The sequence below is a fragment of the Lolium perenne genome, chromosome 5, assembly GCF_019359855.2.
Source record: "Lolium perenne isolate Kyuss_39 chromosome 5, Kyuss_2.0, whole genome shotgun sequence".
Lineage (NCBI taxonomy): Eukaryota > Viridiplantae > Streptophyta > Magnoliopsida > Poales > Poaceae > Lolium > Lolium perenne.
The window spans coordinates 66,507,152-66,529,300 of NC_067248.2; the positions used below are offsets into that span (position 1 = coordinate 66,507,152).

At 42.6% G+C, this 22,149-nt stretch overlaps 1 protein-coding gene across 1 annotated transcript; it reads right to left on the reverse strand.

The window, feature by feature from the left end:
* Positions 1 to 14,495: 14,495 nt before the first annotated feature.
* On the reverse strand, positions 14,496 to 22,146 carry LOC127299397 (uncharacterized). The gene is made up of 13 exons (XM_051329353.2): positions 21,781 to 22,146; positions 20,530 to 20,619; positions 19,984 to 20,070; positions 19,394 to 19,440; positions 19,260 to 19,317; positions 18,115 to 18,228; positions 17,825 to 17,944; positions 17,279 to 17,320; positions 15,786 to 16,024; positions 15,523 to 15,712; positions 15,022 to 15,088; positions 14,800 to 14,927; positions 14,496 to 14,719 (listed from the first exon to the last, which is right to left on the reverse strand). The coding sequence occupies exons 2-11, from the start codon at positions 20,603 to 20,605 to the stop codon at positions 15,033 to 15,035; spliced, it is 1,029 nt and encodes a 342-aa protein (XP_051185313.1). The 5' UTR covers positions 20,606 to 20,619; positions 21,781 to 22,146; the 3' UTR covers positions 14,496 to 14,719; positions 14,800 to 14,927; positions 15,022 to 15,032.
* Between the last annotated feature and the right edge of the window lie 3 nt (positions 22,147 to 22,149).

The window sequence follows — 22,149 nt, forward strand, 5'->3', positions numbered from 1 at the left end:
CAGAAGATTTTCGTAAAAAATGATTACTGCACTCCTGTCAAGTTTTGGCAGATTTCTGCCACCTTGCTTTTCTGTGTTTCTTTTAGTTTTCATTCTCTTGTTTTTGCTTTGTTTCTTTCTTAAAACACAAAAAGACCAAAAATATTTCTGTTGTTTCTCTCCACCATTTGTTTATTTGGTTCTTTGTTCCTATTTTGCTTTGTTTGTTATTGTTGGTTTGCTATGAGAAAATCCAAAAAGATTTTACTTTCATTTGGTGACTCTAATATCGAAAACGCCAAAAATATTTGTTGTTCTTCTTCTGTTTTGTAAAGTTTATTAGGGAGTTCAGCGGTCTCCGGTGGTTGGAGATTGGTTTTCATTCCATATTATTATTCAAGCCGCACAAGTGAAAGGCAATAATGACGATCTACGGCAACTCGACTGTGGTGAGAGGCTGGTATGAACTCTATTTGTTTTCATTTTTGTACATATACTCATCCATGTGAGCATGCTTAGTTGGTTCATGTGAGGTATATGTCATTTAATGAAAGTCTAGTAGTTCATGATCTCTCATGTTTAGTTCCAATTTATTAATAATGAGTAGCATGTCATGAATATTTGCTTGCATTGTTTTATTCATAGATAGGTATGACATTGTGGTATCCTCCTCTGAATAATTCACTTGAATCGACTTGGCACATGCTCACGCATGCATATGACTGAACAAAAGTCAATTAAGCCTCGATGATTTACTTTGCTTCAGAGTTCTTGTATCACTTTTATGCCTCCGTTAATTTTATTTTATTTTGTCGCAAGCATGATTATGACAGTTATTGATCTCTTGATTGTCGCTTCCCAGTCTATTGCTAGCCTTCACTTGTACTGAGCGGGAACGCTGCTCGTGCTTCCAAACCCCTGAAAACCGAGGTATTCCAAAGTGTCCACCATAAATACCTATGCATGGCATTTCAAACCATTCCAAGTAAATTCTCATGTGCTACCTTTAAACCTTCAAAATACTTCTCAATTCGTGTCGATGTTTTATAGCTCATGAGGAAGTATGTGGTGTTTTATCTTTCAACCTTGTCATTTACTCCTGACAGACTTTCACCAATGGACTAGTGGCATATCCGCTTATCCAATAATTTTGTAAAAAGAGCTGGCAACGGGGTTCCAGCCCCAATTAATTAACTTTCATCAATAATTCTCTTCACATGTTTTGCCCTGATTTATCAGTAAGCAACTTAATTTGCAAATAGACACTCCTCCATGGTATGTGAATGTTGGAAGACACCCGAGGATTCGGTTAGCCATGGCTTGTGTAAGCAAAGGTTGGGGGAGTGTCATCCATAATGAAACTAAAATACATGTGTAAACAAAAGGGAAGAGGGATGATCTACCTTGCTGGTAGAGATAACGTCCTTCATGGGAGCCGCTCTTGAAAGTCTGGTTGACGAGGTAGTTAGAGTGCCCACTATCATTCGTTGACAACAACAAACACCTCTCAAAACAATTTTACTTCTGTCTTTAAAAAAATGAAAAGCTCTAGCACATGTTAATCGCTGCTTCCCTCTGCGAAGGGTCAATCTTTTACTTTTATGTTGAGTCACCATCCTTTCTTTGAGCACCTTCTTGAGAGCATAACTGTCATTCTTAGTATAATATACTTGTCCCAAAATATGATCAGCTGTGGTATAACTTTGATGCTTTTATCTTTGATAATCTTTACTTCTAGTCTTTCCATGAAATTCAGAGGTGCCTGGGCATTTATGTTTTGTTGTACAAATACAGGCAAGCGAGATACCACTTTATCATATCTTTCTATGAACATTACAATCCTGCTTATAGAAGTGTTTCATGATGCTTGTTATTAGTTTGTTGGTATCTCTTTCATGATTGACACAACTATTAGATGACTTTATTTGCATGTATCTTATTATGAATTGCCTAAGTACTCGTCCATATCATGAGAATATTTACATCATATGAGCAAATGTGTTCGTGAAAGTTCTTTTATCGCACTCAGTTGTTAACTGAATTGCTTGAGGACAAGCAATAAGCTAAGCTTGGGGGGAGTTGATACGTCCAAAACGTATCTACTTTCCCGAACACTTTTGCTATTGGTTTGCCTCTAATTTGTGTATTTTGGATATAACTAACACGGACTAACGCTGTTTTCAGCAGAATTGCATTGGTGTCTTATTTTTGTGCAGAAACTCAACTTTCAGGAAAATCCACGGAAATAATCGCAATGGGCCTATTTTCACATAGAACTCACGGGGCCAAAAGGGCGAGCCAGGGGGGCCCACGGCCCCCACACCATAGGCCGGCGCGGCCTGGAGGGGGGCGCGCCGCCTTATGGTGAGGGCGCCTCGGCCGCCCCCCGACGCTCTCCTCTGGAGTACTTAAGTCTTTTGACCTAAAAACGCCAGGGGGTTCGACCATATTTCCAGAAGACGTCCAGAACTCCGCCGCCATCGCGAAACTCCATCTCGGGACCAGAAACTCCGTTCTGGCACCCTGCCGGGACGGGGAATTGGAGGGGATCATCACCATCATCACCACCGACGCCTCTCCATCGACCATCCATGACTCCCCCATCCATGTGTGAGTAATTCTCCCGTTGTATGCTGAAGGGGGTGGTAGGGATTGGATGAGATTGATCATGTAATAGTCATAAGATTGTTATGGCATAGTGCCTAGTATCCGTAGTTGGTACTTCTATGATATTGTTGCAACTTGTTATGCTTAATGCTTGTCACTAGGGCCCGAGTGCCATGATCTCAGATCTGAACATGTTATTGATTCATGAAGATATTCATTGTTTTATGATCTTACCTGCAAGTTGTATACACATATTGCTGTCCGGAACCCGAGGCCCCAAAGTGACAGAAATTGGGACAACCGGAGGGGAAGGCTGTGATATGAGGATCACATGTGTTCACGGAGTGTTAATGCTTTGCTCCGGTACTCTATTAAAAGGAGTACCTTAATTGCCAATAGTTTCCCTAGAGGCCCGGCTGCCACCGGCTGGTAGGACAAAAGATGTTGTGCAAGTTTCTCATTGCGAGCACGTACGACTATATACGGAACACATGCCTATGGATTGTTTAGTACTTGGATACCGTTTTATTATTATCTGCAAATGCCCTGCCTTGATTGTTACATGAATTCTCTTATCCATGCAACGCCCGTTCATCCATCCCTATGCCTACAGTATTTTAATCCTGTTGTTTACTAAAATCACTACTGCTGTCTTTATTACACTGCTGCTTATATTCCACTACTCCTACTGCTATAAAACTGTTGCTACTGATAAATTCTTGCGAGCAAGTCTGTTTCCAGGTGCAGCTGAATTGACAACTCCGCTGTTAAGGCTTACAAATATTCTTTGGCTCCCCTTGTGTCAAATCAATAAACTGGGTTTTACTTCCCTGGAAGACTGTTGCGATCCCCTATACTTGTGGGTCATCACCCCCTCCCCCCCTTGGCCATGCCGCCATGTGGGGTGGGGCCCCCTGGGCTCCCCTCTGGCCCCTCTCTAGCTCTCTGGAACCTTCCGTGGAAAATAGGAAGTATGGCTTTTGTTTCGTCCAATTCCGAGAATATTTCCTATGTAAGATTTCTGGAACCAAAAATAGCAGAAAACAGGACTGGCACTTCGGCATCTTGTTAATAGGTTAGTTCCGGAAAATGCATAAAAATGATATAAAGTATGAACAAAACATGTAGGTATTGTCATAAAACTAGCATGGAACATCAGAAATTATAGATACGTTGGAGACGTATCAAGCATCCCCAAGCTTAGTTCCTACTCGCCCTCGAGTAGGTAAACGATAAAAACAATAATTTCTGAAGTGACATGCTACCATCATAATCTTGATCAACATTATTGTAAAGCATATGAGATGAATGAAGTGATTTGAAGCAATGGTAAAGACAATGACTAAACAACTGAATCATATAGCAAAGACTTTTCATGAATAGTACTTTCAAAACAAGCATCAATAAGACTTGCATAAGAGCTAACTCATATAGCAATAGATTCAAAGTAAGAGGTTTCGAAGCAACACAAAGGATGATTAAGTTTCAGCAATTGCTTTCAACTTGTAACATGTATATCTCATGGATAATTGTCAACATAAAGTAATATAACAAGTGCAATAAGTAAACATGTAAGAATCAATGCACACAGTTGACACAAGTGTTTGCTTCTAAGATAGAAAGAAGTAGGTAAACTGACTCAACATAAAGTAAAAGAAAGGCCCTTCGCAGAGGGAAGCATGGATTACTATTTTTGTGCTCGCAATAGTGCTCGCACCTTGTCCTAATTAGCTCGGATTTACATGGATTATCATTGCATAACATATGTTTCAACCAAGTGTCACAAAGGGGTACCTCTATGCCGCCTGTACAAAGGTCCAAGGAGATAAATCGCATTTGATTTCTCGTTTTTTATAGATCTCAACTAAGGACATCCATACCGGGACAACATAGAAAACAGATAATGGACTCCTCTTTAATGCATAAGCATTCAACAACAGATAATATTCTCATAAGAGATTGAGGATTAATGTCCAAACTAAAACTTGCACCATGATCCATGGCTTTGGTTAGCGGCCCAATATTCTTCTCTAACAATATGCATACTCAAACCATTTGATCATGATAAATCTCCCTTACTTCAGACAAGACGAACATGCATAGCAACTCACATGATATTCAACAAAGGTGTAATAGTTGATGGCGTCCCCAGAAACATGGTTACCGCTCAACAAGCAACTTATAAGAACTAAGACACATAGCTACATATTCATCACCACAATAGTTTTTAAGCTATTTTCCCATGAGCTATGTATTGTAAAGGCAAAGGAATGAAATTTAAAGGTAGCACTCAAGTAATTTACTTTGGAATGGCAGAAAAATACCACATATAGGTAGTTATGGTGGACACAAATGGCATGGGTTTTGGCTCAAGGTGTTTGGATGCACGAGAAGCATTTCCTCTCAGTACAAGGCTTTGGCTAGCAAGGTTGTTTGAAGCAAACACAAGTATGAACAGGTACAGCAAAACTTACACAAGAACATATTGCAAGCATTATAAGACTCTACACTGTCTTCCTTGTTGTTCAAACACTTTTACCAGAAAATATCTAGACCTTAGAGAGACCAATCATGCAAACCAAATTTCAACAAGCTCTACGGTAGTTCTCCACTAATAGATTTAAACTACATGATGCAAGGGCTTAAACATGATCTATGAGAGCTCAAAACAATTGCCAAGTATCAAATTATTCAAGACAATATACCAATTACCACATGAAGCATTTTCTGTTTCCAACAAAATAACAATAAGTGAAGCGATCAACTTTCGCCATTGAACATTAAAAGTAAAAACAAAGAACACTAGTGTTCATATGAAAAAGCGGAGCGTGTCTCTCTCCCACACATGGATTGCTAGGATCCTATTTTATTCAAAGAATGAAAATAACAAAACGAAAATAAAATCACACAGACGCTCCAAGTAAAGCACATAGGATGTGACGGAATAAAAATATAGTTTCACTAGAGGTGACCTGATAAGTTGTCGATGAAGAAGGGGATGCCTTGGGCATCCCCAACTTTAGATGCTTGAGTCTTCTTGAAATATGCAGGGATGAACCACGGGGGCATCCCCAAGCTTAGACTTTTCACTCTTCTTGATCATATTATATCATCCTCTTCTCTTGACCCTTGAAAACTTCCTCCACACCAAACTTAAAGCAAACTCATTAGAGGGTTAGTGCATAATAAAAATTCACATGTTCAGAGAGGACACAATCATTCTTAACACTTCTGGACATTACCCAAGGCTACTGAAAGTTAATGGAACAAAGAAATCCACTCAACACAGTAAAAGAGGCAATGCGAAATAAAAGGCAGAATCTGTCAAAACAGAACAATCCGTAAAGACGAATTTTTCTGAGGCACTTAACTTGCTCAGATGGAAAAACTCAAAACTAATGAAAGTTGCGTACATATCTGAGGATTACGCATGAAAATTGGCAGATTTTTTTGATTCTTCTACAGAGAGATCTACTCAAATTCGTGACAGATAGAAATCTGTTTCTGCGCAGCAATCCAAATCTAGTATCAACTTTACTATTAGAGACTTTACTTGGCACAATAACATGATAAGGAGAGGTTGCTACAGTAGTAACAACTTCCAAGACACAACAAAACAGTAGCAAAATAAAAACATGGGTTATCTCCCAAGAAGTGCTTTCTTTATAGCCATTAAGATGGGCTCAGTAATTTTAATGGTGCTCTCATGAAAATAGAAAATGAAGCAAAAGGAGCATCAAGAAGCAAATTCAAAACACATTTAAGCCTAACCCACTTCCTATAAAAAGGAATCTTGTACACAAATAAATTCATGAAGAACAAAGTGACAAGCATAGGAAGATAAAACACGAGTAACTTCAAAATTCTCAACATAAAGAGGGAAAACTTAATATTATTAAGATGCATATAACCGTGTTTCCCTCTCTCATAATAACTTTCAGTAGCATCATTGATGAAATCCAAAATATAACCATCACTTAAAACATTCTTATCATGGTTCATATGCATAAAAGTATTACTCTCCACATAAGCATAATCATTACTATTAATTGTAGTGGGAGCAAATTCAATAAAATAACTATCATTATTATTCTCATCACCATAATCATCATATATAGGAGGCATATTGTAATCATAATTAATTTTCTCCTCAATAGTAGGTGGACTGAAAATATCATATTCATCATTGTAATCATCATAAATGGGAGGCAAAGTATCATCAAAGTAAATTTTCTCCTCCATGCTTGGGGGACTAAAAATATCATGCTCCTCAAAACCAGCTTCCCCAAGCTTAAATTCTTCCATAGCATTAGCAATAATAGTGTTCAAAGAGTTCATGCTAATAACATTGCTACAACTATTTTGCAAACAAAGTTCCATGGGTTTTTTAATTTTCTCTTCAAACACCTCATGTCCTAACTCAAGATAAATACTATAAAGATCTCTAATTTTTTTGTTGTTTTCCATTATGCCTAACTAGTGAAAATAAAAACAAGAAACAAAAAGAAATAATTGCAGAATCTAAAGGAGATACCTTCGAGCACTCACACACCGGCAACAGTGCTAGGAAATAGCTTAGTAGTCGGAGGATGTGAATACCTTTTACCTTACCTCCCCGGCAACGGCGCCAGAAAATAGCTTGATGTCTACGCACACTTCTATTCCTGTAGACAGTGTTGGGCCTCCAAGAGCAGAGGTTTGTAGAACAACAGCAAGTTTCCCTTAAGTGGATCATCCAAGGTTTATCGAACTCAGGGAGGTAGAGGTCAAAGATATTCCTCTCAAGCAACCATGCAATTAAGATACAAGAAGTCTCTTGTGTCCCCAACACACCTAATACACTTGTCAGATGTATAGGTGCACTAGTTCGGCGAAGAGATAGTAAAACGCAAGTGGTATAGATGGTAGTAAACGTTAATTGCGATCTGAAGTAAATATTGCAGGAAGTAAAGATGCAGTAAAATAGTAAATAAGCGATGTTTGCAGTATTTGGAAACAAGGCCTAGGGATCATACTTTCACTAGTGGACACTCTCAACAATGATCACATAATAAATAAATAACTTCTCCTCACTTGTGCTACTTTCAAACACTCTCTTGTTGGATAACAAACACCATTCATTGTGTAGGGCTACAAGAGCACACCTCAAACCGGAGTAAACAAGCTCCACAACATCCGGAGTTCATATTAAAGTAACCTCTAGAGTGCATAATAGACCGTTGCAATTTAGACCGAGTACTAACGTAGCATACACACTGTCACCAATAGCTATGAAAGGGGGAATAGATCGCATCAATACTATCATAGTAATAGTTAACTTCATAATCTACAAGAGATTACAATCATAACCTACGCCAAGTACTACATGATGCACACACTGTCACTTTTACATCATGGAGGAGGAATAGACTACTTTAATAACATCACTAGAGTAGCACATAGATTAATAGTGATACAAAGCTCATGATCACATAAAGATCACACCATGGGAGAGAGAGATGAACCACATAGCTACCGGTAGAGCCCTCAGCCTCGGGGGAGAATTACTCGCTCCTCATCATAGGAGTCAGCAGCGGCGATGAAGATGGAGGTGATGTTGATGGAGATGGATTCCGGGGGCACTTCCCCGTCCCGGCGGCGTGCCGGAACAGAGACTTCTGTCCCCCGAACTTGACTTCGCGATGGCGGCGGCTGCGTAACTTTTCTCGTCCCGTGGCTTATTCCTTTAGGGTTTTCGAGTCGGAGAGAATATATAGGCGGAAGGGCAGCCTCGGAGGGGTCCCGAGGGGCCCACACCATAGCCCCCCCTTGGCCGCGCCGCCATGTGGGGTGGGGCCCCCCTGGGCTCCCCTCTGGCCCCTCTCTGGCTCTCTGGAACCTTCCGTGGAAAATAGGAAGTATGGCTTTTGTTTCGTCCAATTCCGAGAATATTTCCTGTGTAAGATTTCTGGAACCAAAAACAACAGAAAACAGGAACTGACACTTCGGCATCTTGTTAATAGGTTAGTTCCGGAAAATGCATAAAAATGATATAAAGTATGAACAAAACATGTAGGTATTGTCATAAAACTAGCATGGAACATCAGAAAATATAGATACGTTGGAGACGTATCAAGGCCACCGGGGTGATGGTATGCCCTCCTCGCCGGAGTGCGAGGCTGCGCGCGAGGCCTCGCCGTCGCCGAGGTGAATAAAGTGCATCGGCGTGCAGCGTGCGCCACCTCGAACCATAGGTTCGAGTAGGGACTCTTGTCGTTGTAGGTGGGGTCCTCCCGGAGGTCCGCTGGGAGATGCCCGCGCTGCCGTTGGATCTCCACCAGGCGGGCGCGACCGGTTGCCGGGATCGGTGGCAGCGAAACCTGATCTGGGCTCTGGTGCCAGCCGTGGGGGAGGTGCACGTCGCCCCACGACATTGGGGCACCGGCCTCCCAGAAGTTCTGCGCCACCACGACGGTGACGTAGATCTGATCGCGCATCGGCGCCAGCGGCCCCATGTCGAAAGCCGCCGACGTGACTTGCCGGCCTCGTGGTCGTTCGCGCTAGGCTGGAACTCGCATTTCGGGGCCATGGCGGCGGAAGCTCGAGCGAGCGTGCGTGGGGAGTGGGAGTGGAAACTGGATAGGGACAGTCTGCCTCCCAGTTCACATTGAATAGGACCCACGAGCGCCCGACAGGTGAGCCTGGGATGCGAGCAGGCGGATGCGGGAGGACGCCGCGTGCCATCCGCGGCCACGCAAACCTGGCCTAGATTTGGGCCGGCTTTGCGTCGTTCCGAACACCGCGGCCCTCCGCTTTTGGGATGTGTCGTAGTGTTGGGCCACGATTTTGTCCGACGCGACCCATCCGAATGCGCGGGCGGGATGGGTCGCCGCGTTGGAGATGGCCTCAAGACGCAAGCGATGAGGGGCATCTCCAGCGGGGCGACGCATTTCAGACGCCCCCGTCCGTTTGCATTGTCCGAAATGGTCGAAATCGACCGCGTGTCCGTTTGCGTCGGGTGGCTTCAGCGGCATGACGCATACTTTTTTCCCATTGATAAAAGCCATAATTTACATTAATAAAAAACATAAAAAGACTTTAAAAGGCCATAAAGTCCTGCTAAAACCTAGCTAATGGCTACTGCTCGACGTCGGTGACGAGGTCGATGAACTCAGGCGTCGGCCATGGAAGCTGGTATGCCGGCGGTGGAGGAGGAAAGGCAGGCTGTGGCAAATGCGGCTAGGCCGTCGCCAGCGCAGGAGGCTATGGTGAAGGTGGCCACAGATCCCAGGCCGGAGCAACAGTCGGCGCGCGGTCGTTGGAACGCGTCGGCGTGGCCAGAGGAGTCGCCGGCCTCCCCTGCGCGAGCGCTGACTCGCGGAGCTGGATTGCGAGCCCGTTCCACATAGCGAGCTCGCTATTGGCCAGTGCCATGGCAACGGCCTCATCCTCGGTAATGTCCGGCGGCTGGGTCTCTAGATCCCACGCCGGCCCGCCGGCGTCGTGGTCCTTGTTTGCGCGCTCCGCCTCCTCGTCCTCGCCCTTGTCCTCATCCTCGTTGTCGTTCTCCTCTTCTTCCGCGGCGATCTCACGGTCGAAGTAGTCGAGGTCGTCGTGGTATCCAGCTCGGCGGCACGCGTCGAACTCCCACGTTCTGAACGAGATCTAGTTGTACGAGTTCAGCGCATATGCCGGATCTTCTCGGAGATCGGCCGGCAAGATCGCTCGGTGACGGTGCACCTCGTCACGGCGTTCCCGGCCCTCGCGTGGCACGGGAGGAACCGGCACACGCCTGGAGTTGAGGTACCAGCCTCCTCCAGGCAGGTTTGCGTCCGGCCAAGGTACCGGTTTTCCTTCGAAAGGCGACGCGCGAACTCGATGCGGACGTACCGCCCGATCCGAGGCTTTTGCCGGACCGCGAGCCGCTAGCCTCGTGGTCGTTCTTGGTCTTGCGGAATGGCCAACATTTCTTCCCCATAACGTCAGGTGGATAGGATGGAGTCTAGCATTTTGTGCACACGCAGATGCAAACGAGCTCAGCGTCCGTTTGGGTCGCCGATGGAGATGCCTGACGGCGGGAACGGAGGTCCAGACGGGTGCGGCTGGGACTGGGTCACTGGGCCATTGGCCACTGCATGCGCACTTGGGCCGTGTCTCGTGCGGTTTGAGTATGCGTGCTTTAAACATATGAGCATCACCGCTCGCCCCAGGATCCCTTTTTATCGTCCACGCATCTTTCTCCCACTCGCCTCCCCTCCCCTAAGAGCCGAACTTTTGGTGGATTGAGCCATTTTTTCGCCCGGCGATTCCAAGCCAAACCCGATGAGCGATGAGCTGGGGGCGGTCAGGGGCTCCGGCAAAAGTAAAAAGTCAACTGGTAAAAAGGCAACTGGGACAGTTCTGTTGGTCCCCCAGATTCGCTATCCCTACCTATCCTCCGTCGCACTTTTCCCCATCGCGTTGCCGCCTCCACCACCGCTGCCGCTTCTCCCTATCTATAGAAAAGGTGTTCTCCTCCGCGCCATCCTTCTCCCTCCTCCCTCCTTCCCGCGGCTCCACGGTTGTTCGCCGGCGCAGAAGCTCCACGGTCGGTTGCGTTTCCACCGTGCCCGCGAGGTGTTCGGCCTTTTGCCTGCTCGGCCATGGAATGGCTCTCCGATGATGATGAGCAGGATTTCGCCGAGCTGATGGAAGAGGAGGCGGAGGCAGACGCCATGGAGGACGAGGAACATATGCCAATCCTCACCTGCATGATCGTCATGTGCGTTCGGAATGAGAAGCCGCGCCGTGGCAGCTCGGCTCGAGGTCGCCGGAAGTGCAAGCCAAGGTAGCTGCATGTTGTACGCCGACTACTTCGCGGATGATCCGTTGCACGACGCGGAGGTGTTTCGGTGGCATTTCAGGACGAGCCGGCCGCTCTTCCACGGAATTGTGGAGGCCTTCTAAGTTTATGATCCGTACTTCAAATGCAAAAAAGGACTACACCAGCATGGTAGGATTTTCCTCACTCTAGAAGTGTACGGTGGCTATGAGGTTGCTCGCATATGGAGCTCCGGCCTCCAGGTGACACGGCCGATGACTACCTACGCATGACCGAGTCCACCGCCCTTGATTGCTTGTAAAGGTTTTGCAGGGTTGTGGTGGTTGTGTTTGGACCAACATACTTGAGATCACCCACTGCCCAAGACACTGCTCGGATCCATGCAATTAATGAAGCAAGAGGATCCCCTGTGATGATTGGAAGCATCGACTGCATGCATTAGAAATGAAAGAACTGTCCATTTGCTTGGCAGGGAATATACAAGGGCCACAAGGAAGGTTGCAGGGTCATACTTGAAGCAGTGGACACTGAAGATCTCTGGGTTTGGCACTCCATAGCTATGGCAGGATCCCACAACGATATTTAACATGTTGGATTGTTCCCCTATCTTTGCAAGCTTGTCGAGGGTCATGCTCCCCAGTGAACTTTGAGATCAATGGGCACCACTACAACAAGGGATACTACTTGGCAGATGGCATCTATCCAAGATGGTCAACATTTGTGAAGAATCTCCCAAACCCTCTTCTCCCAAAGCATGCCAACTATGCCACACAACAAGAGGACTGGTGGAGCACCTGTGGAGCCTCAAAGGCATCAACTAGTTTGATGTGTTCCAATTTGTGTTTACAAACTTGTTAAATTATGAGCTTGGTTTGTTGAACTATTTGATTTGTATTGATTTGTATGCTGAACCATGTGCCATTTTTTGCCCAAAACCAGCCGAGTTCATCATCTCGCACCCAGAATTCGCCGGCTAGGGGGGCGAGTTGGGCATGCGGCTGGGAATTCGATGCCCCCAAGCCAAACCTACCTCCATTCCAGCGCAATATAGTGTCAAATTTCAGCCGGGGAGGGGGGACCAACGACTGGAGATGCTCTAAGGCTTCATACCCGGCTTTATATCTAAAGCAACGAATGGGACCACGTAATATAATTTGTTACAACACACACACCAGCATAAAGCTAACATAGTCAAGTTTGGTACAGTCCTCCCCGGATCACATACCCACAACACGCCATACAAGGCCAAGCAAGCTACAAGAAAGAAACTAAGACAACCACCAGCGTCTCAGGCTCTAGTCTGAGCGTGTAGCCTCCTCGCTGCCTCAATGGCCTCGTCCAGCAAAGGCCGGTCTTTCGATCTGACATGAACCCTCCAGCATTGCATATAGATAGGCATTTGGTAGAATACATCAGCCAGGTTTCCAATCATTTTACCCTCAGTAGTTAGTTTGTTGTGAATGATCCACACCGTCCAGCATTGTGCCGCAAACGTGAACGAAACTAGTCTATGGAGGGGATCCAAAACGTTGTTGGTCAGAGCAATGAAATCGTCAGCCCTGCTAGGTTCCAAGCACACTGCAGAAGTTCCCTAACCCCCGCCCAAACAAAGCAAGTCATGTGACAAGAGAAAAAAAAAGTGATTACAATCCTCCGGCTCCCCGCGCATGACATAAGGGACTTTGAGTCAGTTTGAACATGTTAGATTTGGTCTAGTAATACAGTGGAAGGCTCGTGGATGGGGAACCGAGAAAAAAAGACCCCCTCCACCCAGTTACTCTAAAATGTTTCCCAATATGCCCAAAAGACGGCCAATCTCGTACAAGAGATTACATGAGCACAAGTACAATCCTTGTTCTCATTGTGATCTATTGTTTTAAAAGAAGTAAAGAAGTAACTACATCCTTCTCTGCCTCCCCCCCCCCCCCCCTCCCCCCCACACACACCACCACCACCACTACCCCACCCGGAGTGTCCGTTCGGAGATGCGTATGATGAGGCGTTTAGCGGAGAAAGAATGGTTAAAGGGGGTGGTGCAAGACAATGTCGATTGATATTTACGATTCAGGAGCGGCAGTGATAAGCACGTCGATAATCCGATTGAGGTAGACGATTGCATGGCGCGCATAGATAAACATGGCCAATGAGTGCACCCTTTGCGCATGCCAGTGAGGCTCCGCGTATGCAGCACGGGAGAGAGGACATAGCCTCCTCACTCTCTTTTCTTTGTTCCTTTGCTTAGCTTAATAGTCATCTCAACCAATAATGAGGGTGTGTTTGTTTACATGAATCAATTTTCCAACCGGATCCAATGCAACATATCTCACTAGGTACATACATATCTTGTAGAGATGTATCCCTATGTGTGGTTATCTTTTTTTTTTAGATGAATGTGTGGTTATCTATGTTGCATCAGAAAGCGAACACCCCTCCCCCTCCCCATTAGGTTGTCTGCATTGAGGTATATTTGGCCCAACAAATGCAATGACACCACGTTTGATTGCCTTCATTCTATGTTTGTTGTCACATCTTCTGAGAAGTGGTGAGCTTACAAACAAACAATATCACCCTAAGTAATCTAGGACCAACTCAAATGTTTACAATCACAGTACAATCGAACTAATTCATTGCAATCACACTGAGTAACAAATGACAGTACTTAAGCGTTACCATTATCATCCTCAGATCCTTGTGTTGGTTCTGTTTTTCCAATTATAGGAAGCACCATTATCATTTGGCGCCAGACCATGCCCTTGATCTATAGTGTCTACCACAACAAATAGATCAGACTTTATTTTATTGTTCAAAATGAGAACCATATGCACTTCACTCAAATAGTTATGGTTATAATTAAGAAAAAAAGGGTTGAAATCCCAAGCGGTGATCGCGTGATGAGGATAGGACTCAAGGCAGAGCAAAGACGATGCATGAAGGAACAAATCTGTTGATGTCATAAATTTTTCTTGGAAAACTATCATTTTTTCTTTGAAAACTCAATTTTTTAGCTCTTGATATTTTTGGAAGAAAGTGTTCGGATTAGATGTATTTTTCTGAGGAGCTTCAGCATTAGGTTGAGATCAAGACTAATTACCAAAAATCCCTACAAAAATGCCCCGGATCCAAACACCCCCTGCCCCCAGGTATACTTTTGAAGAACAGAACAAAAGTAATGGCAACAGTTCAATTATAATTTTACTTCAGAGAACATGCATCATGTCATTCGTTATAAGGGAGCGCATAACATAAGAACTTTGCATTGTGATTTACACGTCGTTGCATCACCAGGGGTGGAACTGCAAGGTGGTTGTTAGCTTCAACCAAGAGTCAGTGAACCTGCAAAGAAAAACAGATGAAATCAAGCCGAGTTATATATGCAAAACTACCTATGGACTGAATTCTGGAGATGGACTTACCAAAATGACCTAGCAATCAGATCGTTTGGTCCAAAAGTCATTCCAACTAATGCAATTTTTTTCATATATGAAATGAACAAAATGCAATACTACTTTTGAACGATGGAGTCGCTATACCAATGAACTACCTGCAAAATCAATACAAGATTAGCCTTTGTTGAGTGTCAAACCATGCATCATTTAAGGTTCAAAATTAGTGGCAAATCAAGTCAAGGTCAATACCAATCAATGGGTTACTCTAACGAGGATCTGATTTCAGGTAACAGTTGCTGCTGCGTCTTCTTTTTACCTAGAGAAGAGAAATCAAGAAGTAAGATCATATAATCACACCTCACTTTGTTTCTCCAGATTTCTGGTCATCACAAATACCAGTGAAGGAACCCTCCAGTATAATTATATCACACAGATGAATTGCTCTCAGTTTATATTAGAACTAAAGCATAAGTGTCAGTTTGCTGCTTTCTTAAAGTAAAACAGTTTGCTTAACTGTTGAACAACTGCAGCAAAAATAAATGCCGGAAATTATTTTCTATGGACTTTGGATTGCAAATTATGTGATGTTTACCTCTACTCTAAGTGTTTCCTATATTCATTTCAGGAGTAAAACTACCAGAAGATGTATAGCAGAAGAGCTATTAGCAAGGAGAAATTAATTACTCATTCAGCACCTTCATATATGGCCAATTTGTATTTTACAAGAAAGAGAAAAAAAAGTACTCCAACCTGTGCTTTTTGAAGACGGAACTGCCGCTTTGTTGGATCTGCTTCTTGCAGATTCATTTCTAACTGCAGATACTTGGGTATCCGCTCTTTGAGATTGGGTTGCCTGCAGACGGCTTGGCCCGCTTGCTGATAATTGCTGAGGGATTCCTGAGCACAATTCGTATGTGGTTGCAGGAAGCTGGTCCAGATGCTGTGGAACATGCACCACTCAGTAAAATAAGATGTTAAGACGATGTACCTATGATCACAAGAGGGCATCAAACCTTTGTTTTAGGTTTAAAGTTGTTCGGAGCACCATCTGTTACTGAATTACCAGAACCATGTAATACTGAATGATCACACGGTATCAACCCGTTAACCTGTGACGAGTATAGACTTGTGCCACTTGCATAGTTCTGTGACTGCTCTGTGCATGATTCACGGTAAAGCTGACCAAGCTCGAATCGAAGCCGGTAGTTGCCCTGTGAATGATACATTTTTGTGGCAAGAGGAGCTGGCACATCTGATAAATTAAATGAAGAAATCAGAACACCATCTCATAAGAAGTAACACTGCAGAGAAACCTAAAGTAGTATGGTGAAACAAGAACAATATTTGGAAATACACAAGTACAACACTAGATAAAAATTAGAATGCTAGAGAATTTTACTGGAAATACACAAGTAGAACACTAGATAAAAATTAGAATGCTAAAGATTTTTACTGGAAAAGTAAGCAGTGGGAAGAGTGAATTGTGAGAGCGAACGCTCCTTTTAGAAGAGCAGAACCTACATATTTTAATACGCACAAACTGAGTGCAAATGTTAGCCTTAACTTGGAAGGGAGAAACTTCTCATTTGCTAGGTTATTGGTTCCACCAACTCGCCAAGGGTGCGAGTTACACTCATGCCAATGTGAAATCATATAGGACCAGAATAAGAAACTGCAGTTTCCAAGATCATCATGCAGATCCTTCATGTATATTTTGTTCAAAAGTTTAGCATGTTAGTTTTTTCCCGTGAAAAACTAGTCTTGTACTACCTCTGTCCATTTTTAGATGTCAAAAATTTGTCTAAATTCGAATGTATCTAGACACTTTTTAGGCATAGATACATTCAAATTTAGACGAACCACTGGACATCTATTAACGGGCAGAGGGAGTATATTTTACTTATATATTATCCTAGAGTCTTGTATATTTCATGTATATTCTAATGCACTTCCCTAACAATTTGAAGTAAAAGAAAAAGATTATATCTGGTGATGATGCAGAATTTTTTTTCGAGAAAACGCAAAGGACCTTTGTGTCTCATTTCATTGAAAAGATAGATTATATCTGGTGATGATGCAGAATTGATCACTAACAAACCGACATCCATGTCGACATAGCATGCTCTATTTTGTAAAGTACCGTAAGAATAGTGTCTGAAACTGGAAACCCCACCCAAGAATAAGCTGTTGGATGGGCATCCGTGTAGGAGCTCACATTATTGATGATTCAACTATGTTTGACTACAACTAAGAACATTAGCATTGCTCAACAATTGATTGCTGCATTTGTTAGTTTAAACCCCAGAAGAAATAACATTTGCTGAGAGATCACAAAATCGACAATTTGCTGATGGACATTGTCAAAATCTAATTTGCTGGAATAAACTGGACTGAAAATATGATTATCTTGAACTTAGGACATATAAGAGGATGAGAAGTAATGTTTGCACTTGGAAACAAACACACTATAGGGGGGAAAATGAGCACAATGAAAGGCACTTGGTACCTTGGAAGCGACTTTCAGGGCAACTGATGGCAGCTTTCAACCCTATAAAACAAAGAAGCACAAAATGTGTCATAGCACGATAAAAACCTGACCAGAAAGTTAGTTCTTGGCACAACCATCATAGATCTACATCTATCCTGACAGTGAAGCCACAAATTATGTTGTCTCAATAAATACAGATACAAGAGTCAAACACATGTATTTCCGATGCATTCAAAAGTGGGCCTAAAAATTTATATCATTGAGGATCACAAGCTAATGATAACAAACTTGTTGGTGGTACTGGCAATACCAATAAGTTAAAGAATTACAAATTACCTTATTTCTGGGATCGTGAACACATACCAATATATTTCAGATCAATTTAATTTTAGATTTTCGCAATGCATAGACAATTTGCAATGAGAAAGAACACATAAGAATCGTGGCAACGCAAGGGTATTCAACTAGTAACAGATAAAATGTTTCAAGAAACAATTCAATAACAAAGAAAGTAGAATAAATAACTCACCAGATTGAATTAATTAGAAAGAATGTACCACTTACTTTGGTCAGCAGTAGAACTTAAAGGCTTGTTCATGTTTCCATTGGTCAAATTGAAGTCATTGACATTGTTCTTATTTTCAGATTGAGACTTTGCTTTCACTTTTATATACACCTTTTTATCTATTAGATGTCAAGGCAGCAAAACATTCAATGGAAATCCATTTAACAAGAAATGAATATAAAGGAAAACATCCAGTATAGAGAATGCATCTAGCAGAATTTACTATATAGACGTTCAAGGTAAACAAACAAGAGTCAAGCTGTTCCCTATAAGATATTAAATTGGATACTTCCATTGCTTATCAGCTTTATTTTTCTGCCCTTCTTTGGAGGCTTCATAGGGTCAGTATTGTCTTCTACACCCATTGAATCGTTTGGGTTTACCATCCTTGAGCTACACCTCTCTGCAGAAGTCAAATATCTATGAGTTTTCAGATCAATTGCCTGGTAAAATCATATGGGAAGTGTAAATTAATCGGAAATCCACTTTTGAACTTGGGAGCATATGATCTTGCTACCCAGAAAAACATTTTAAAATGTCAAAAAAACTCTGAACCAAAATTTGGTGCTTATACATCCACATTATATGTGCACACGCGCAGTCTCGCAGAAAACTGACATTTTTTGGTCCTGTGTAAAAAAGATAAAGAAATGTACCATGAAAAGTTTATTTAAGCACCAAATTTTGTCTTTTTTGTACACAATACAAAAATGTCGGTTTTCCGCGAAACGAATTTATGAACACATAGAATGTCAACATGTATGCGTCAATTTGTTGTTCAGAATTTTTTAACATTTTAAACTACATTTACAAGTCATTTCAAAAACCGGGAGCATGCTCCAAGGTGCAAAAATGCCTCGTCCTTAATTAATTTAAGTCACACTCAGAAAATGAGTAACAAGGTTTGAACAAAAATAAATACTGAACTGTGAAAACTAAAAAAATTGGTATATAACATGGCGATTATTACTGCCTCTGCACTTATCTTAATCTAAGAATATAATGACTATAGCTTCATACCAGAAAAATAAATTACTTTTACGATGACTTCAAAACACACTCCATGTTATTAACTTTATTGGCCAGTTGTGCAATGAATAATAGAATGGTAGTGTAACCAACTTCCATAAGAAAATGTGCCAAATAGAAAACAAATGCTGCTGCTCTAAGAACAAGATACACCATTGTGGGTGTAGGTCATCTTTCAATAAAAAAAAAAGTACGCCTTGAATAATTGTGTATCAGTACTCAACTATTCATTGATGAACTCAAATGATGACATAATAACAGCTTGGACTCTTTTACATATACACGCTGCACAATATGTAGTTTATATACTGACTAGCCTGGAGTAAACCTAAATAATGATTACTCAGGATGAATATGAAGAAACTTACACCAAAATAATGTTTTGTGTAACGTGTTGAACATTACCTGCATGAGGTGCATACTGGCTGGCCTTAACAGGCTTCTGGCATGTATCGCAGCAGACCTTCAATATAAGATGTCAGTTCAAACTGGAAGCAAAGAACAGAAAAGGGGTAATATAGGGTTCAATGAAAAGTTACCAGATCCAGTGGATCAGCCATAGGTTTTGATCCAAATATATGCATATCTGCACATAACTAAATGATAAATGGTGGCATCAACTGATAACTTTATAGTGTAAACTATGATGATAGCACCGTGTCACAAACATGACCTAATAGTACATGAGCCAAGAAACAAAATGAGAAAAACTGATAAATAAGTTACATGTCCAAGAAAGAATATACTCCCTCTATGCCGAAATATAGTGCGTATTAGGTTTTTTCAAAGTCAACCCGTGTAAACATTGACCAAGTTTATACAAAAAAAATAAAACATTTAGAATATCATATCAATACCACTAGAAACATTATGAAGTATATTTTACTATGGTATACATTCCATGTTCTAGATATAAATAATTTTCTCAATAAACTTGGTCAAAGTTAGTGCAGTTTGACTTTTGCAGAAACCAATGCACACTATATTATGGCAAGGAGGGAGTCAAATCAGACAATACCGACAGCAATTGTTCCTAGGAAAAGTAACGCCACCGGTAAAGACAGGGAAAAGTTCTAAAAGGAGTGTTTGAGTCTGTGATCTGCTGGTTCAAGAAATGGGAAGAACGTACCATCCTCATCAAGTAAATTTGGTTCATGTGCACCTAGAAGTTGCTTGTGTAGGATATGTGAAGCACTCTTCTCATTGATCACCTCATCTGTCAAAAGGTCAGGTGGCAGCATTTATTTTCGACCTCAAACACCCGTAAGGTCTAAGTTATATGCTATTTGCCAACCAGAACCTTTAAGTTTGTTCTCTGACAAAAGCTACGGGTAAAACATCCAGGAATGAAATGTGCACAATTCAGTTGTCTACATATGACAAAACAGTGACATTTTAAACCTTGCATGCAGATGGTGAAATGTCTAAGATCATTGCACATAATAAGCATACAAACTATGGGTGTTCGTCAAAATAGAAGCTGGTATTATACAGGCAAATCAACATTCTCGCAACTAAGAGAAAGCTGTAAAGGCATCATGACTTTTTCATAATAGTAATACAAATATTCTTCGTTTTACTCTCGTGGATATAGGTTTCAAGGATCCACTAACCAAATCTTCGGAATAAACTAAAGGGAAGCTCACACTGAGTTAATTCATTTGTTATGGTTTACCTGGTGTAGCATGATTTTCCATCATCACAAGCTTCAGCACAGAAGCCATTTTAAAATGTCCAGCCATGCAAACCATTTTGGAAGAGCAACCTACATTACAACCAAATCCACAGGATAAATTAAATTATACAGACATCTAAAGTTGGTCTTGGGTCATGTCATGTTGAAAGAAAGTTTGCAATGCATTAGCTAGTTCAAAAAAAAATTGCGGGTAAGCTAATTCAAGACTTGTTGTTTGATTATATACATGATCATTTTGTGCCCAGCATTTAGCCTATCCATGGAGAATAAGGTACACATTTGTCGCCAGTATGTGGTGCCCAATGTGGGCATGTGCCACTGATTTATGAATAAATCCTATGGGAAATTTGAACAACACAAGCAGATACAGGACGCGCCCTAGCCAGCGCATCAATTTTGCATGCTTCAGCTTGCATTTCATGACTTGAAAGAAAGTAATATATGCAGACATTTAGGACCAAAAGTATGAGCCCATGATTCAACATGTCACTCATCTGCTGACCAGTTACAAAAGAAAATGTAATCCTAAATTCAAAAGTGAAACAGCGAATAAAAAAAAATCAGACACCTAGTCTGACAATTCAAACTCCAAGTTCTCTAGGTACCGCCATGAGACTGTGGTTTGCAATTCCATTAGGAACCTAGTGCTGTTAACTCAATGCTCCAGCAATAAACTTTGGTAACACATGTCCCTTGTGCCAACTAGTCACCCAGTGTTGCCATAAGTTTCATTTGCAAGTGTGGCCTCTCAATCTTTTCACACTCCTGAGAGTAAAACCGAAAAAATAAAAATAAGCCTAGACTGACACTGATATTGCATTGGCATCCCATTCCAGCATCCCACATTGTGGAAATTTAATGGAAAATCCTAAAATGTGAATGCAAATTTGACACCCCCAACCATTAAATCTTCTCCTACATTCAGATCAAACCACACCCAGCGCTAAGTGCACAACTGCCGTATAAAGAACAATGATACAGCAACCAGTACAGCGTGAGAATCTGACTATCACACAGGTATATCATCTTTCCACTACGGTCCCAGACGCATTCCAAGGTTGAGATCAAAATCCGGAAAAATACCTCCGAGAAATACAAATCTGTTTCGCGAGCCAGTGCCTCAACGAGAACAATCACAGACTCGGATCGATTTTACGGCTAAAAATTTGGCGAATAGACCCGGTAAAAACCAGGACAGGGAAGTTGCTTTTGATTTTACAAGTGGCTCACCTGCAACAGCCGAATTCCTGGAGGCCGCCGAGCCCTCGAGAATGCGCACAGAATCGGGCGGCGGCCCGCTGCCGCCGCAGGCGCCTCCTCCCCCGCGCAGGCTCGCTCGCTCGTCACATGCGAAATTCCGCGGGTAGAGGAGCGCGCAGAAAACGAGCCAGAGGCAGAGGGAGACGCGGGAAGAGCGGTGTTCCGTCGCGGAGAGATCCGCGGCTCTCGGCGGAGGATCCCGGCGATCGCCGGCGGCGAGGGGCCGGGGGAGAGGCGAGCGAAGGCGAAGCGAGCGCCAAGCGTTTGGAGATTTGGGGCGGAGGCGTTCCGGCTCGGTCGGTCCTTGTAACGGGAGAACCGACCGGGTCTGGGCCGGGA

Excerpts from the sequence above, each read along its gene's own strand:
- LOC127299397 (XM_051329353.2), bottom strand. The coding sequence starts at position 20,605 with ATGGTTTGCATGGCTGGACATTTTAAAATGGCTTCTGTGCTGAAGCTT. Across the intron at positions 20,071-20,529 it reads GGAAAATCATGCTACACCAG|ATGAGGTGATCAATGAGAAG; the intron begins GTAAACCATAAC and ends ACCTTTTGACAG. Across the intron at positions 16,025-17,278 it reads CCCTGAAAGTCGCTTCCAAG|ATGTGCCAGCTCCTCTTGCC; the intron begins GTACCAAGTGCC and ends TTAATTTATCAG.